Source organism: Mercenaria mercenaria, chromosome 6 (genome assembly GCF_021730395.1).
Source record: "Mercenaria mercenaria strain notata chromosome 6, MADL_Memer_1, whole genome shotgun sequence".
NCBI classification, from domain to species: Eukaryota; Metazoa; Mollusca; class Bivalvia; order Venerida; family Veneridae; genus Mercenaria; species Mercenaria mercenaria.
The window spans coordinates 36729853-36745456 of record NC_069366.1 but is presented as its reverse complement, the minus strand read 5'-3'; the positions used below and the strand labels follow the sequence as shown (position 1 = coordinate 36745456).

At 35.1% G+C, this 15604-nt stretch overlaps 1 protein-coding gene across 3 annotated transcripts in view; it reads right to left on the bottom strand.

Moving 5' to 3' along the window:
• LOC128557686 (chitin synthase chs-2-like) overlaps window positions 1–15604 on the bottom strand; it is a 146705-nt gene that overhangs the window by 101957 nt on the left and 29144 nt on the right. For all 3 annotated transcript variants that reach the window (XM_053545636.1, XM_053545634.1, XM_053545635.1), the window contains exons 2-3: window positions 13889–14291; window positions 7004–7363 (exon numbers count right to left, since the gene is read on the bottom strand). In XM_053545636.1, the coding sequence (XP_053401611.1) occupies window positions 7004–7363; window positions 13889–14290 (762 nt within the window). In that variant the 5' untranslated portion in view covers window position 14291. The remainder of the gene's footprint in view (window positions 1–7003; window positions 7364–13888; window positions 14292–15604) is intronic.

Sequence of the window (15604 nt, the reverse complement as noted above, 5' to 3'; positions counted from 1 at the left end):
ATGTTAACGTTGGCCCTTGTGACCTTGACCTTTAATCTGGTGACCCCAAAGTCAGTAGGATAGGTGTACTCAATAAGTACTATCAACAAGTGAAGTTTGAAGGTCCTGGGTGCAGTGGTTCTCGAGTAAAGTGCCTTCATGCAAAAAGTAAACGTTGGCCCCTGTGACCTTGACCTTTGACCTGGTGACCACAAAGTCAGTAAGGATAATGTACTCAATAAGTACTATCAGCATGTGAAGTTTGAAGGTCCTGGGTGCAGTGGGTCGCAAGTAAAAGGCCTTCATGCAAAAAGATAACGTTGGCCCCTATGACCTTGATCTTTGACATGGTGACCCCAAGGTCAGTAGAAGTGGTATACTTAATAAGTACTATCAGCATGTGAAGTTTGAAGGTTCTGGATGCAGTGGTTCGCGAGTAAAGTGCCTTCATGCAAAAAGTTAACGTTGTGACTAACGAACTAACTAACTAACTAACGAACGAACGGACGGACAGTTGAAAACTAACATGCCTCCCTTCAGAGGCATAAAAAGTACAGGAGACAAATTTTCCCTTTGACGTACCCCTTTGAAGCTTGGAAAAAAGCTGATGTTTGTCCATTCACTGTTACACAAGATTTGATATCAGAGTACATACTTTGAATGACATTAAAAAATTTACCAGTGACGCCGATTTCGAACAATTTTCTCCAGAGACCCACACGCCATAAGGAGTCGAAAGCTGAAGAAAAATCAATGAACGAGCAGTATTATACCTGTTACGGGCTTTCTTGCATTGAGGCCCATACCAGGGTAACTTTCCGTTTGTGGTGCTGGGCTTCAATGGGGGACGTCTTTGCGAACCTGGAAACTCATATTAGCCGATTCAGAGAAGACTTCAGAATTTTTTTTAGTTACATCATTAATATATGACTTCAAATCAGAATCTGGTGGATTTCTAAGCATTGTATCAATGTTATTTACCATTTGCATGTTCAAATTATTTATAAAGGTTTCTTTATTAGGTTCGCGCCATTTTGGGGGTTTATTGTACGGCTAGAACTGAATAGGTTCATTTTGCTCGACGGGCTTTGGTAAGCACTGAGTGCATGTTACTGTCATTGATAAAAGAGAGTGACCATCAGAAAAAAGTGGGTCTACTTCTATAACTACAAAATTAGATATCAAAGGCAATACATTTAATGAACAAAGAGAGTAATCAATTACTGAGCTATCCCTGAATGTCATTTCCAACTCTCCCATTCACGATAAATATATTGTTATTTTTACATATATCCAGTAATTTTCGACTTTTTTTTATTCACATTATTACACTTCGGCGTACGATAGCGGGGAATATTAATAATATTTTGAAGACTACTGATTTCGTTAAAAAGAACTGAGCGTTTCCTCATCAACGTCAAGAAAATCAGACAAAAAGTCATCGAACTCGGCAAAATCTGGTAAATTAGACGTATGAGCGTTCGCGTCGCCCGTGACCAACAAATAGTCATATTGGCTACGCTTTACTGATATGTCATATTCAAGTTCAAAGAATTCGTCCTCCGTAAAATATCTAGACTGCTCTGGAGGAACGTACATAGAACCGATTTCAAAATCACTGTTCCGAATATAATTACCAACTTTTATCCAAAAAATGTATTCACAGTTCGGTTCTAGAACTTGAACTTTATGAATTAACGAGTCATGTATGAAAAAACAAATACCGCCTGATTTACGTTTAAACTTTTTTGACCTTGGTTTTGACAAAAATGTATAATTAGGGATATTAAACATATCATGTTCATCGACCTTAGTCTCAGATAAACACAAACTTGAGTACTGTTTGACTAATGTTACAAATTCGGGATATTTAACCCTAGATTTTAGCCCACAGACATTTAAACTACCAATTCTTAGACTAGTTTGGGTTCGAGCAATATTCAAATTGTCACTGTCTTTTAAATCCTTAACACAGTTTTGGGAAGTATTCAAATTGCCACCAACTTTTAAATCCACATTAAAATTTTCAACTTTATTCAAATTTTCACTATTTCTTATATCCACATTAGCGTTTTGAACAGTATTCAAATAATCACTAGTTTTTAAATCCACATTAACGTTTTTAACAGTATTCAAATTGGCACTACTTTTTAAATCCATATTGAAGTTTTGAACAATATTTGAATTGTCACCATCTTTTAAATCCACATTTAGGTTCAGATTCTCGCCACTTTCTAAATCCACTCGACTGTTTTCGACATTTTTGTTTATTCTGGCAATTACTTTTAAATTTATATGTTTACAAACAGTATACGAAGAACAACTTGGTAAGTTTAGGCATTCGTCACATAAGTACACAATACCTCCCTATTTACAACTATCCATCGGCGCCGGCTCGTCCTGATTGAGAGCAGACGTTTCAAGTTGGTTAAGAGGAGGGTGTACATTCAACAGGTAACCTACTTGCGAAGGTGGGATGTCCTCGCAAAGTGCTTCAGCATTTTGCCGTGAATTGGCTGAGTTTGGTGACGACAGACCTGTTTTAGGATTCGAAGCCGTCTCCTTACTAGGCTCCGGTTCGCTGTCGTTTAAATCCTCCTCAGGGATGTCAGGTTCGTGAGAAAATGAGCTCGCAAGCGATGCAACCTCTACAGATCGCTTAAATTTCTCATGGATGCGTGCCTTGACATCGGGCTTGCGAGAACCACGCAATACTTTTAACCAATTAGGAAAGAGGTCCCTCACCGTTTTACCATTTACTACCAATGCCGCTGGGAATTTTAGCTTAACGTTTCCTTTGCCGTACTTGTCCCTGACACTTTTAAAGTCCGACCAAAGTTCCTGCCTGGCCTCCCGAATTTCTCTGGGATAATCCTGTGAGATACCAAACGTCGTGTTCTTCAAGAGGAATACTTTTTCAATGATAGCATCGGTAACAAATGGGTCGCTGAACGATACTAAGATTGCCCGGTGGTAGGGCTTGACCCCTGCACGGAAACGACCAGTCTGTTTTTTACCTACACGATAGGCCTTGGTTATATGTATATCACTGGTATCCAGCTTGAGGCGATTTTTCAATAAATTACTCACAATCGACATGCAATCGTCTCCAATCATTTCGGGGTGACCAGTGAACAGCAAATTGTTTTTCAGCATACGGGCCTCATTGTCAATACCCTTGTATTCAAGCAGACGTATCCTAGTCTCGTTTACATCCTGAACAGCTGACGAATAATACAGATTTCTATTTATCAAATCAAATTTTTGAGTAATTGGTCCAAGATGCACAATCATATCAAATAAACTAGTCATTTTCTCATCCATTGACATATTTATAAATTGTTCTTTTGACGGTGCAAAACACAACTGTTCTCCATGTGGGTGGGGTAAGTCCGGTGATGACGTGGCGCTAGATGAGGACGAGCTCTCTTTCTCGAATGTTGTGCCCCAAATTCATCGCTCAGTGGAGCATATTTACCAATCTGACTTAAATACATCTCCTATTACGCTACGCTTAGGATCTGAACACGACCTATTGATAGCCTCGTTCTGACGACCCTTCCGCTGGCCAATCAAAAGCTATCTTACAACATTCTGCAAGCTTAAAAAAGCCTTGGTTTTTGATATCTACAGTTCTTATGTCCAACGATGTCAGATAGCCGGCTAGCTCAGGTCGGTAGGACACTTGCTCTGTGAGCGAGGGGTCCCGGGTTCGAGCCCTGGACTGACTGCAAGTTTTTCTTACTATTTGACATTCGAACAAGTCGTCTGACTGGTTCAAATAAAAATAGATTTGTGAAAATAAAAATACTGGAAATCCAAAATATACAGAAGACGTATGTGAATAGGTCGTCCTCAGATCTTCGTTTAGAAGTTCTTAAGTCAGATTGGCATATTTACCATCGTACTGTCCAGAAAACATTTTGAAATACAAAACACTGTTCCAAGAGTCCAAAATAAACTATATAAGTCCAATTTTTAGAATTTTCAGTTGGAGTGAATCAAATACATGACCGCCATGTCCATTACCCATAATACCTCAACCAAATCAAATTCTACATTGTAGAAAAAAGTTAGATCCAAGCGTGCAGAACTGCCTTAGGCGGAAACACAGACGTATGCAAATGTAACATGGGACATTGAAATTTTGACCGATCGATACGAATAATGACGACTCTCTTTTAATTACTTTTCATATTTTTAAAATATAAATGCATCATGACATTCGACAACCTTAGACGTTTATTTTCATATATAACAATATTATGATAAAATCGTTAGTTTTTTTCTATTGAAACTTTAGTTTGCAATTATGACTTTTAAAGGCACTCGCTACAGTTTTTCCGTACGGGTCGATATTTACCCCAACACCGTGCAAATTTGGATCGATGTAGCTCACTGCAGACTTGGTGGTTGGACTTCTGCGCATGCCCGGAAGTGATTATCTAATGTCGCGTACGGCAAAATTAGCAAATTATTGTATATACAGACTAAAGGTTAGGGTAAGTATCACCATGGTTACAAAATATATACATTTAAAGTACTTTTAGTTCAAATTGCTTCAATCTGACATATACTGGAGTCTGTTATATATACCAGCGATCAAACTCTGCATTGAGCCACAGCTGTTTCTAATCCCGTACCGTACCCGTACCGTACATTCGTAAACTATAGGTTTTGTTAAAAAAAGGAGCAGAAACTTTCATCGTTCTATGCCATCAAAATGCTTCAGAAACACCTTAAAATCCACTTATTAAGAAATCTGCCGTTTGATAATTTTATATATATATTTCTAAGTCATTTGCTCAAACACTGAAATAGTATTTCGTACCAACCTGCGTTGTATAAATGCCTGCCACACCCCACCTCGTTGTAATTTGATTTAAGCGAAATCTAATATGGTGACCTATCAATTTTCTTTTTGTTTTAGATTAGGTAGACATAACCAAAGGTATGTGCAGAGTTTGATTAAATTCTATTATGTGAAACTCGATAAAATAGCAGAAGTACCAACTTAAAACTGACACAAATATGCAAAAATCCCTTGGATCTGCTGAACAAGTATTCCTTTCTTTACAAAATCATGTTCTTTTGATTTCTCTGAGCATGTTTCAAATAGATATATTGTTTTCCGTTATAAAAATGCTTAGATAATCAAATTTATGCTGATTATTGTACTTTACTGACAGATATTTTAGGATTACAGAAATTTTGAAAAATGTTTAAAATAGCACCATATCTAGGGGCAAATTAAATTGAAACAAAGCTGGTGACCTAGTATTTTTATTTCATTTTTCAATGCATCACCACATGATCTTTTAATACAAAACATTTCATCAAAATCTATTATTGAGAAAAAAAACGAAACTGTAGCGAGCGTCCTTAAGAACTGTTGGGGGATAAATTTATATAAATTTATTGTGGCGGAAAAATTCGGTCGGTAGAGAGTTGAACACGCGAGCCATAAAACTTAACTGCTTATACACAAAATTATTTCATTATTTAGTCCTGTATTATATCTGCATGTCGTATTTTTCCTGTATTGATGTTGAGGCCCTGGACTCATTCCAGTCGAGTTAGGGGCATTTACGACTGGTGTATTTATAGTAATTATACACAGCGTAATTTAAATCGTGGTTAGATATATCTTTATCTGTAAGCCTGCAATTCTGTTTGCGTTTCTGTTTTGCCCAAGTGATCAAGTGATCTGGCAATTCTAGCTTGCTTAGTTTACTGTTGCTTGCCATATTTGCCTACTTTGCGTAGTTTATTGTTGCACTTGCCAAGTTTTTGACTTGACTGGTTTCAAGTCAAGTTGCGAGTTTGCCCGTGGATTACAATAATAGTTTGCCTTATTCGCAACAGGTTTTGCCATTTGCTTATTTTTCCTTTTGCAGGTTCGGAACGTTGATTCGGCATTCCCTGTCATACTATTGGAGGTTCGCTCGCTTTTATGGACAGTTGCTTCGATTGGCACTCCCTGTTCTACTAGGCTCGCTGGTTCTTCTGTCGGTCAACTGCGTTTGGACAGTTGCTCCGGCACACCTGTCCAATCTTGAAGTGGAAATCAATCGTCAAATTTGTATTAAAGATACAAGTTTGCGTTACTTGTTACCCCTTACAATATTATCGTATGTTGTGATGTTTACTATATAACTAATTTTGAATAATAATGATAAATCGCTTTGTATTTTGTTTTATTATTTTTCCGAATGCTTAAATAACGCAAGATTATTTTCGAATTATGACGGATTCTAAACGTCTCTGGTCATTAGCTAGCTCCTCGAGATATACCATACTTCGATAACTTCCATAGAAAAGAAAACCGCGACTGATTTCAAATACCGAATTTAATTAAACGGAAAGGAACAGCAGTCCTAATGTTACTTTTGTGATGATATTATTGGAACCTATTTCATGCGTATATTCATTAAAACAGTGCTCACTTTATTTTCTACCTTCAACAAAATGCTATACAGTGTTACAAGTGACATTTTGCTCCAGCCAGAATAACTATGTCAAAGAGAGGGAAATTTTGACTTAATTTCCAATTGCTAACAAATGAATGCACATTCTAGATCTCAAGCAGCAACCATTTAAGCCTTAAATTGCTAGGAAGTAAAGTAACTCATCGTTCTTGTCATACTTACATAAATAACCTTTACATGTATACTGCGTAAATACCTACCATATTCAGGTTACATACGTATCCCATTTTCCATACTTAGGGTAAGGTTAGTCATTAGTTGTTTATAAAGATATCACTTAGATAATAAGAAAATATTTTACCGTTTCTGACATGACAAAAAATATAGATCGGATAATAGTATGTTTATTAAGCTAAGATCGTTCTCTTGCTTTTTGCGAGCCCTAAAGCTTAAACATTAAACATGATCCTTCCTACAAACATAAAAGTCTTTTGGCTTTAATCAGCACTGAACGCTTATAAGTTTTATATATAATAAAGAATGCTAGCTATCAAGGGTACTTAGATCGAAAATGTTACGATATACTTTCTTCTCACCTTTATAAACTGGTCTAGTAACCATCTCCTTAGCCAGGGCATCCACGACAGCGATAAGAATGATATTGCAAGAAATGTTATAACTGTCTTCTTCAAATCCGCATAGTCTAACCATACAAATGTCAATGCTATCGCAGCCAATTCGGCAACTATCAAACTAATTGACAAAAGCAAGTCCTTACTACAACAATTTCTTGTCCTTTTTAAAAAGATGATAATATTTGAACATGCTGGCAGTGTGAATATACAACTCATTAGTAAGACAATATGGTGTGTCTTGGTTAAGCCAGGGATTAAAAAGGTGTAGGCACACGTCCCAGCCGCCTCTATGCCACTGAGGATTATAACTAGTATAACTACCTGAAACAGAAATTATGCAGAACAATTAATGTAATAACAGGTCTTTAATTTAACAAAAGATACTTGTAAAATATTCCGTGAAATGTTCTCTCCCTCTCTCCCTCTCTCTCTTTCTGTGCAAATGTATATATAAGTGATTTTCCAAAATTTGTCGCATAGGTCGGTTTCAAAATTTTACTACATAGTGTCATGTTTAATATCATCATTTTGACGCTTCATTATACCCCCACCAAACATGTTTGAGGGGGGTATATAGGAGTCAGTTTTGTCGCGTCCCTCCCCGTCCCGTCGGGTCGCGTCGCGTCCCGAAATCTATTATCTCAGTTATTACCAAATGGATTTGATTCAAACTTAAAATACATGTTCCATCTTATCACCTACATCATGTGACACAAGGTGCATAACTATGACACCAAGTTTTCATGAATTATGTCCCCTTTTGCTTAGAATTTAAGGTTGATTTTTATGTATTTTCACTATATCTCAGTTACTACTGAATGGATTTGATTCAAACTTAAAATAAATGTTCCACCTCATCACCCACATCATGTGCCCACATCATGTGACACAAGGTGCATAACTCTGACACCAAGTTTTCATGAATTATGACCCCTTTTACTTAGAATTTAAGGTTAACTTTGTTGTATTTTCACTATATCTCAGTTATTACCAAATGGATTTGATTCAAACTTAAAATATACTTAAACCATCTCATCACCCAGATCATGTGACATAAGGTGCTTAACTCTGACATAATTTTCTTTATGAATTATGTCCCCTTTTACTTTAAATTTAAGGTTGATTTTGATGTATTTTCACTAAATCTCAGTTATTACAAAATGGATTTGATTCAAACTTAAAATAGATGTTCCACCTCATCACCCACATCATGTGACATAAGGTGCATAACTCTGACGCCAATTTTTCATGAATTATGCCCCTTTTTACTTAGAATTTAAGGTTAATTTTGATGTATTTTCACTATATCTCAGTTACTACTGAATGGATTTGATTCAGACTTAAAATAGATGTTCCACCTCATCGCCCACATCATGTGACACAAGGTGCATAACTCTGACACCAATTTTTCTTGAATTGTGTCCCCTTTTACCTAGAATTTAAGGTTAATTTTGAAGTATTTTCACTATATCTCATTCTGATTGGCTTAGAGCCAAATGGAAGTAACCTTTTTTAACTTTGGTACTGAGTTTCTTCCCCTTAAATTCCAGGAATTAGTCTATTTTTAGAAATCCTATTTTTAGATTTTTAACATTTTAGGTATTTTTCTAACTTTTTTATTATAAGTCCTATGTAAAAAGTAAATACATTTTTCTGTGGTAAGATGGGTCGGTAAGACACTTTTTTTGTATTCATTTTTAGTGTTTCTCTAATATTAGATATTTTTTATATTTACTAGTATTACTATACTAGTATTATACTAGTATTACTTATATGTGGAAGCCCAGGATAAAGTACTCCAAAGACTTAGTATTTTTACGATTTCTTATGGTTGCCATTCTTCTGTGACAAGACCGTAAGGTGGGGGTATGAGTCACTCCTGTGACAGTTCTAGCTGAAAATTATACCAAGATGCGTGGATATCTTTCATAAACTGTATCACCTTTTTGTTCATATATGCTTAAAGATGCTTTTATCAAAACATTTGATATGCTTAAATTACAGTTTCTTCTTTTCTAAGCTAGCTGAATCCTATGTGCAACAGTAGTAAAAACTTAACTTTACCAACTCATTTTTAAATTTTTGGTGTATATCTTACTGATGACCTTATATTTAATAGGGTGCATTGAAAATATAAATAAAGCATTGTATGCCGATAATAACTTGTTCTGAAGTACTTCCGCTTTATAAAACAATGTTTTGTGTGATATAATAACATTTGACCGTGAAAAAAGTAGTAAATGGAATAAATAAAGTTTGAAACCGTATTTCCAATTATTATATATAATCAAGCTTTCAAGCGTTTTATGCTGCATAAAACCTTTTTCACTTGTAAGAAACTATAAATTTATCAAAAACATGACATAAAAATAAAACTTTGTTTGTTTTACATGTAAGGTCACACAATATAATTATATAATAAACTAATGATCACCATATCTTATATTTTCACTCGTGGCTATGCCACTCCTGAAAATATTGTATCTTAGTATCCTTCTACCATCCTACTATCACCTTTCATACTTTTCTCCAATTGTTATGATATTTAGTGCATATATGAACTGGGGCGACCATTTTCTTACTGTGTTCTAAGTGTGCACTTTTTTGATTAGCGTTGATTCTTGTAGGCATACGAACATGGTAATGTCCTCTTAACATTACATGGCGGGAGAAATGGACTAAAATGCTATGGTAGGATGGAAAGATAAAAGGATGACAGGATGGTAGGTTAGTAAGATGGTAGGATAATAGGATATTATTAGGATAGTCTGATGATAGGATAGCGACAGAATGAATCCCTGTCATCGCTAACCCACCATACTAATATCACTCTCTTACTATCCTACCATCTCATATCCTTCCATCCTATTATCGTACCATTCTGTCATCCTAGTATCATACCATCGTGCTTTAATTATTATGCGATGGGCTACGGTAGGATATAAACAAAACAGTATTGTGAAAGAAAAGTTGTACCAACTAGGAGTTCTTACATGTTCGGACAATATGTATGTTCTCATTTAATTCTGACTATAGATACTGCAACAAATGCCATCTGTTTTCATTTTGAATGATATGGGGAAGTTGTAGGAAACGAGGTTTAGAACAGATAAGGAATGCTGAAATATGTCTCTGATCATGGTAATGGACTGAAATACTGATGATATTGACTCTGGAATTGACCCGCTAATTACATTACTAATACCCGGCTCCATGCCTTCATAACACCCTTAAATCGTTTGGTTATCCGTGGAATAGACCGGAAATATCAATAACTGTGGTATTGTGACACCATACTGATTTGATAGATATCTGGTCCAGACGTTCATATAGAGCTTTGTAAAGCACATCATGACCAAAAGCTGTTATCTTCCTGTATTGCCAATATATATTATTTGTTATTTTTGTGATTGCAAAAACAAATACAATGTACTAAATACAAAACATACATGAATCAAAATAGATACGTTATGAGCATGATAAAAGTACAACTAAATTTCCTCACATTTTTCTTACATTTCTATTTTTGTCTGATACTGTAATGGATTTGTCTACATATTCTGCAGACAACGTGTCTACTTCTCCAAACTACTGAGTAGTCCTTATTTAAACACTTTATTTTCAATTGCTAGCAAATGGAAACACATTCTAAATCTAGAGAAGCAACCACTAACTGCTACAAAATGAAAGCACTTTCTTGATTAGAGAAGCAGCCATTAATTGCTAGCAAATGAAAGCACTTTCTTGATTAGAGAAGCAGCCATGTATTGCTAGCAAATGAAAACACATTCTAAATCTAGAGAAGCACCCATTAACTGCTAGCAAATGAAAGCACATTCTTAATTAGAGAAGCAGCCATTAATTGCTAGCAAATGAAAGCACATTCTCAATCTAGAGAAGCAGTCATTAATTGCTAGCGAATGAAAACACATTCTAAATCTAGAGAAGAACCCATTAACTGCTAGCAAATGAAAGCACTTTCTTGATTAGAGAAGCTGCCATTAATTGCTAGCAAATGAAAGCACATTCTAATTCTAGAGAAGCACCCATTAACTGCTAGCAAATGAAAGCACTTTCTTGATTAGAGAAGCAGCCGTTAATTGCTAACAAATGAAAACACTTTCTTGATTAGAGAAGCAGCCAATAATTGCTAGCAAATGAAAGCACATTCTAAATCTAGAGAAGCACCAATTAACTGCTAGCAAATGAAAGCACTTTCTTGATTAGAGAAGCAGGCATTAATTGCTAGCAAATGAAAAGATATTCTAAATCTAGAGAAGCAACCATTAACTGCTAGCAAATGAAAGAATTTTCTTGATTAGAGAAGCAGCCATTAATTGCTGGCAAATGAAAGCACATTCTAAACATAGAGAAGCAACAATTAACTGCTAGCAATTGAAAGCATTTTTTTATTAAAGAAGCAGCCATTAATTGCTAGCAAATGAAAGCACATTCTAAATCTAAAAAGGAACCATTAACTGCTAGCAAATGAAAACACTTTCTTGATAAGAGATGCAGCCATTAATTGCTAGCAAATGAAAACATATTCTAAATCTAGAGAAGCACCCATTAATTGCTAGCAAATGAAAGCACATTCTTAATCTAGAGAAACACCCATTAATTGCTAGCAAATGAAAACACATTCTAAATCTAGAGAAGTACCTATTAACTGCTAGCAAATGAAAACACATTCTAAATCTAGAGAAGCACCCATTAACTGCTAGCAAATGAAAGCACATTCTAAATCTAGAGAAGCACCCATTAATTGCTAGGAAATAAAAGCACATTCTAAATCTAGAGAAGCACCAATTAACTGCTAGCAAATGAAAGCATATTCTAAATCTAGGGAAGCATCCATTAATTGCTAGCAAATGAAAACACATTCTAAATCTAGAGAAGCTCCCATTAATTGCTCGCAAATGAAAACACATTCTAAATCTAGAGAAGCACCCATTAATAGCTAGCAAATGAAAACACATTCCAAGTCTAGAGAAGCACCCATTAATTGCTAGCAAATGAAAACACATTCCAAGTCTTGAGAAGTACCATTAACTGCTAGCAAATGAAAACACATTCCAAGTCTAGAGAAGCACCCATTAATTGTTAGCAAATGAAAACACATTCAAAGTCTTGAGAAGCACCATTTACTGCTAGCAAATGAAAACACATTCCAAGTCTAGAGAAGCACCCATTAATTGCTAGCAAATGAAAACACATTCCAAGTCCAGAGTAGCACCCATTAACTGCTAGCAAATGAAAACACATTCCAAGTCCAGAGAAGCACCCATTAACTGCTAGCAAATGAAAGCACATTCCAAGTCTAGAGAAGAACCCATTAACTGCTAGTAAATGAAAACACATTCTAAATCTAGAGAAACACCCATTAACTGCTAGCAAATGAAAACACATTCTAAATCTAGAGAAGCACCCATTAATTGCTAGCAAATGAAAACACATTCTAAATCTAGAGAAGCACCCATTAATTGCTAGCAAATGAAAACACATTCTAAATCTAGAGAAGCACTCATTAATTTCTCGCAAATGAAAGCACATTCTAAATCTAGAGAAGCAGCCATTAATTGCTAGCAAATGAAACAGATTCTTAATATTGAGAAGCAGCCATTAATTTCTAGCAAATGAAAGCACATTCTAAATCTAGAGAAGCAGCCATTAACTGCTAGCAAATGAAACATGTTCTTAATCTGGAGAAGCAGCCATTAATTGCTAGCAAATGAAAGCACATTCTTAATCTAGAGAAACAGCCATTATTTGCTAGCAAATGAAAGCATTCAAAATCTAGAGAAGCAGCTATTAATTGCTAGCAAATGAAAGCACATTTTAAATCTAGAGAAGCAGCCATTTATTGCTAGCAAATGAAAGCACACTCTTAATTTAGAGAAGCAGCCATTAATTGCTAGCAAATGAAAGAACATTCTAAATCTAGAGAAGCAGCCATTTATTGCTAGCAAATGAAAGCACATTCTTAATTTAGAGAAGCAGCCACTTTAGCCTTAAATTGCTAGAAAGTAACTCCTCGTTCATGTAATACTTTTTTATTTGACATGTGATATATAAATGAAATTTACACTTATACCGCGTGCATCGCTTTGCTGCTATGGGACCTATCATATTCAAGAAATATACGTATCCCATTTTACATACTTAGGGTAAGGTTAGTCATTATTTGTTGATAAAGAGAATGTTTTAATATTAATAACCAAGTCATATAAGCAGACGGAAAAAGGAGCTCTTCTGTAATGAAACGAATGAAAAAAGAACCAAAAAGACTTCTTACACTAAATGTGAGAAATAGCTATAATGAATATGTGTTTTGTAATTATTTGATATATCTCAACTTCATTACCGTTTATTAACAAAAGTCGTCAGCAGACAACGAAGCTCGCCGCAAAAGGTGAAAAGTTAAACAAGACCGCATTCAGAACGGAGTTTATCTTAGTGTGGAATGTTTTTCGGATGTAGATTAGTTGAATGAAAACAATACTAAAAACAAAGCATTTTGAAAATAAAGGAAGTATATCAAAGTAGAATAGATAAAGGGACTCATTCAATACCCTTATGAAGCTGAAACCAAAACAAGTAAAATGATACTGTGAGGCAATGCAAGAAACTTTAAAAAGTAAAACATATGTGTGTATTTGAGGCTATGTCAGGAATGGTACAAAAATGATATCAAGGGTATCAAAATAGTTCTTGTGACAAAAAAGGCGAGCTAAAAAAGAAGTTAAAGGCCCTTTGCGCCCCTACCCTGGCCACAAACACACACATACACAACTTTAATAAAGCAAGAGAATGATCGAGTTTGCTTATTGTAATGAAAATCCATACCCCTATAGTTTTCTTTGGTACATGCACATGTGTTCTAATACATCCGTACCAAACGCCACGGATAAGGTTCAATGCTTGCGGAAGACAAAGTATTATCTGCAACATCACAAAAATCCTGCATCTTGATTGTAATCCGAAGTCGTCATCGTCGTGCATAGCCTCAGCCAACGACAAGAACGACAATTTTCCCCATACTAGCAATCCCAACAGGATGACACCGGATAAGAAAATGAAAACCCATTTAAGCAGACATCCATTTGATTCATTCTCTTCGTCATATGATTCATCATCTTGAATCCCGGTCTCATTTTCCTTATTCTTTGAATCTGTTTCGTCGTGTTCCAAGGTATCATTGTTACGTTCATTTGTCATACCAAGAATTTCAATGTCATTCTCTGCCATTCTGAAAAGATAATTATTACTTTTGTTATTGTTGCGTCTGTGTAATTTTGACAAATGACCGATAAGCCATTCAATGTGTATTTTGTTTCAGGACATCAGAACTTTACAAAAACTGATGACTCTACTTACACTGTTCACAATGTCTGCCGATTTCTTTAATTCCTGTCAATCCAGCAAAGAATATCGACCATTTATGTTTTTGAGGTGTCATAACTGTAATGGCTAGGTCTTCTATTTTATCAACATTGATATTTAACATTTAGTTTTATAATTAAATGGCAATGACATTTTGTTAAATGTGCATTCATCTTTATTTAAGAGCTCACATACTGCTCTTGGTGATTGTGTGACCTTACATTATCAGCTCATCTATACGTTTGTCCATTCCTTCATAATTATTCAAAATGGCAAATTTTATATCGGAAACGAATATATATGAATGAGTCCTAGTTAAAACATTTATTTTTTATTGCTTTCAAATCTATCTTATACAGATGGAGTCATTTATGAAAAGTCCAACACTCTGTGACACCTTAATCTTACAATAATACCAAAAAATTAATACGAACGTAACACAATTGACTAGATCTACCACGCAGCATCTCTACCTTGGAGCAATTTTTAATTTCTGACCCTTAGTGGCAAGTTATGTGTATTTATTATCTGTTTTACCGGATACTTATTTTTGATTTTGAATTGAATATGCCTGGAGAATGAATGAATCTTAGGTGTTTAGTATAATGTGTACGATCTATTTTATGTGCCCTTCAATATTTTCCTTACCTGAAGTAATTCCTTTAATTATCACTAATTAGACATGTTTTTAATATTCATGACCAGCAGCATATCACAATTGTGTACTGTGTGTAGGGCTAAATGTTAACAAAAATATTAACTCTGTAAACAATATGACGTTAATAAAATCCTATATTTTTGTCACTATTTAAATTTCTCATGATAAAAGAATAGATGTCCCTAAATTTTGAAACAGTTAACAAGTAAAAATTTAATTTTACTTTGCTCTGACTTTTATTTTTTTAATTAACGTTGTAACGAACGAACGAACTAACGAACGAACGACCTAACGAACGGACGGACAGACAGTTGAAAACTAATATGCCTCCCTTCGGGGGCATAAAAATAGGATTGGTACGGTGCCCGCAAAATGACATGTGAATCTTTTTTAATTTCGTTGTTACGAAATGATGTTTCGTTTTTACTAAAAACGAGACGTTATTTCGTATAAACGAAATGTTATTGCGTAAAAAAGAATGTATTTCGTAAAAACGAAATCTGATTTCGTTAAAACGAAAT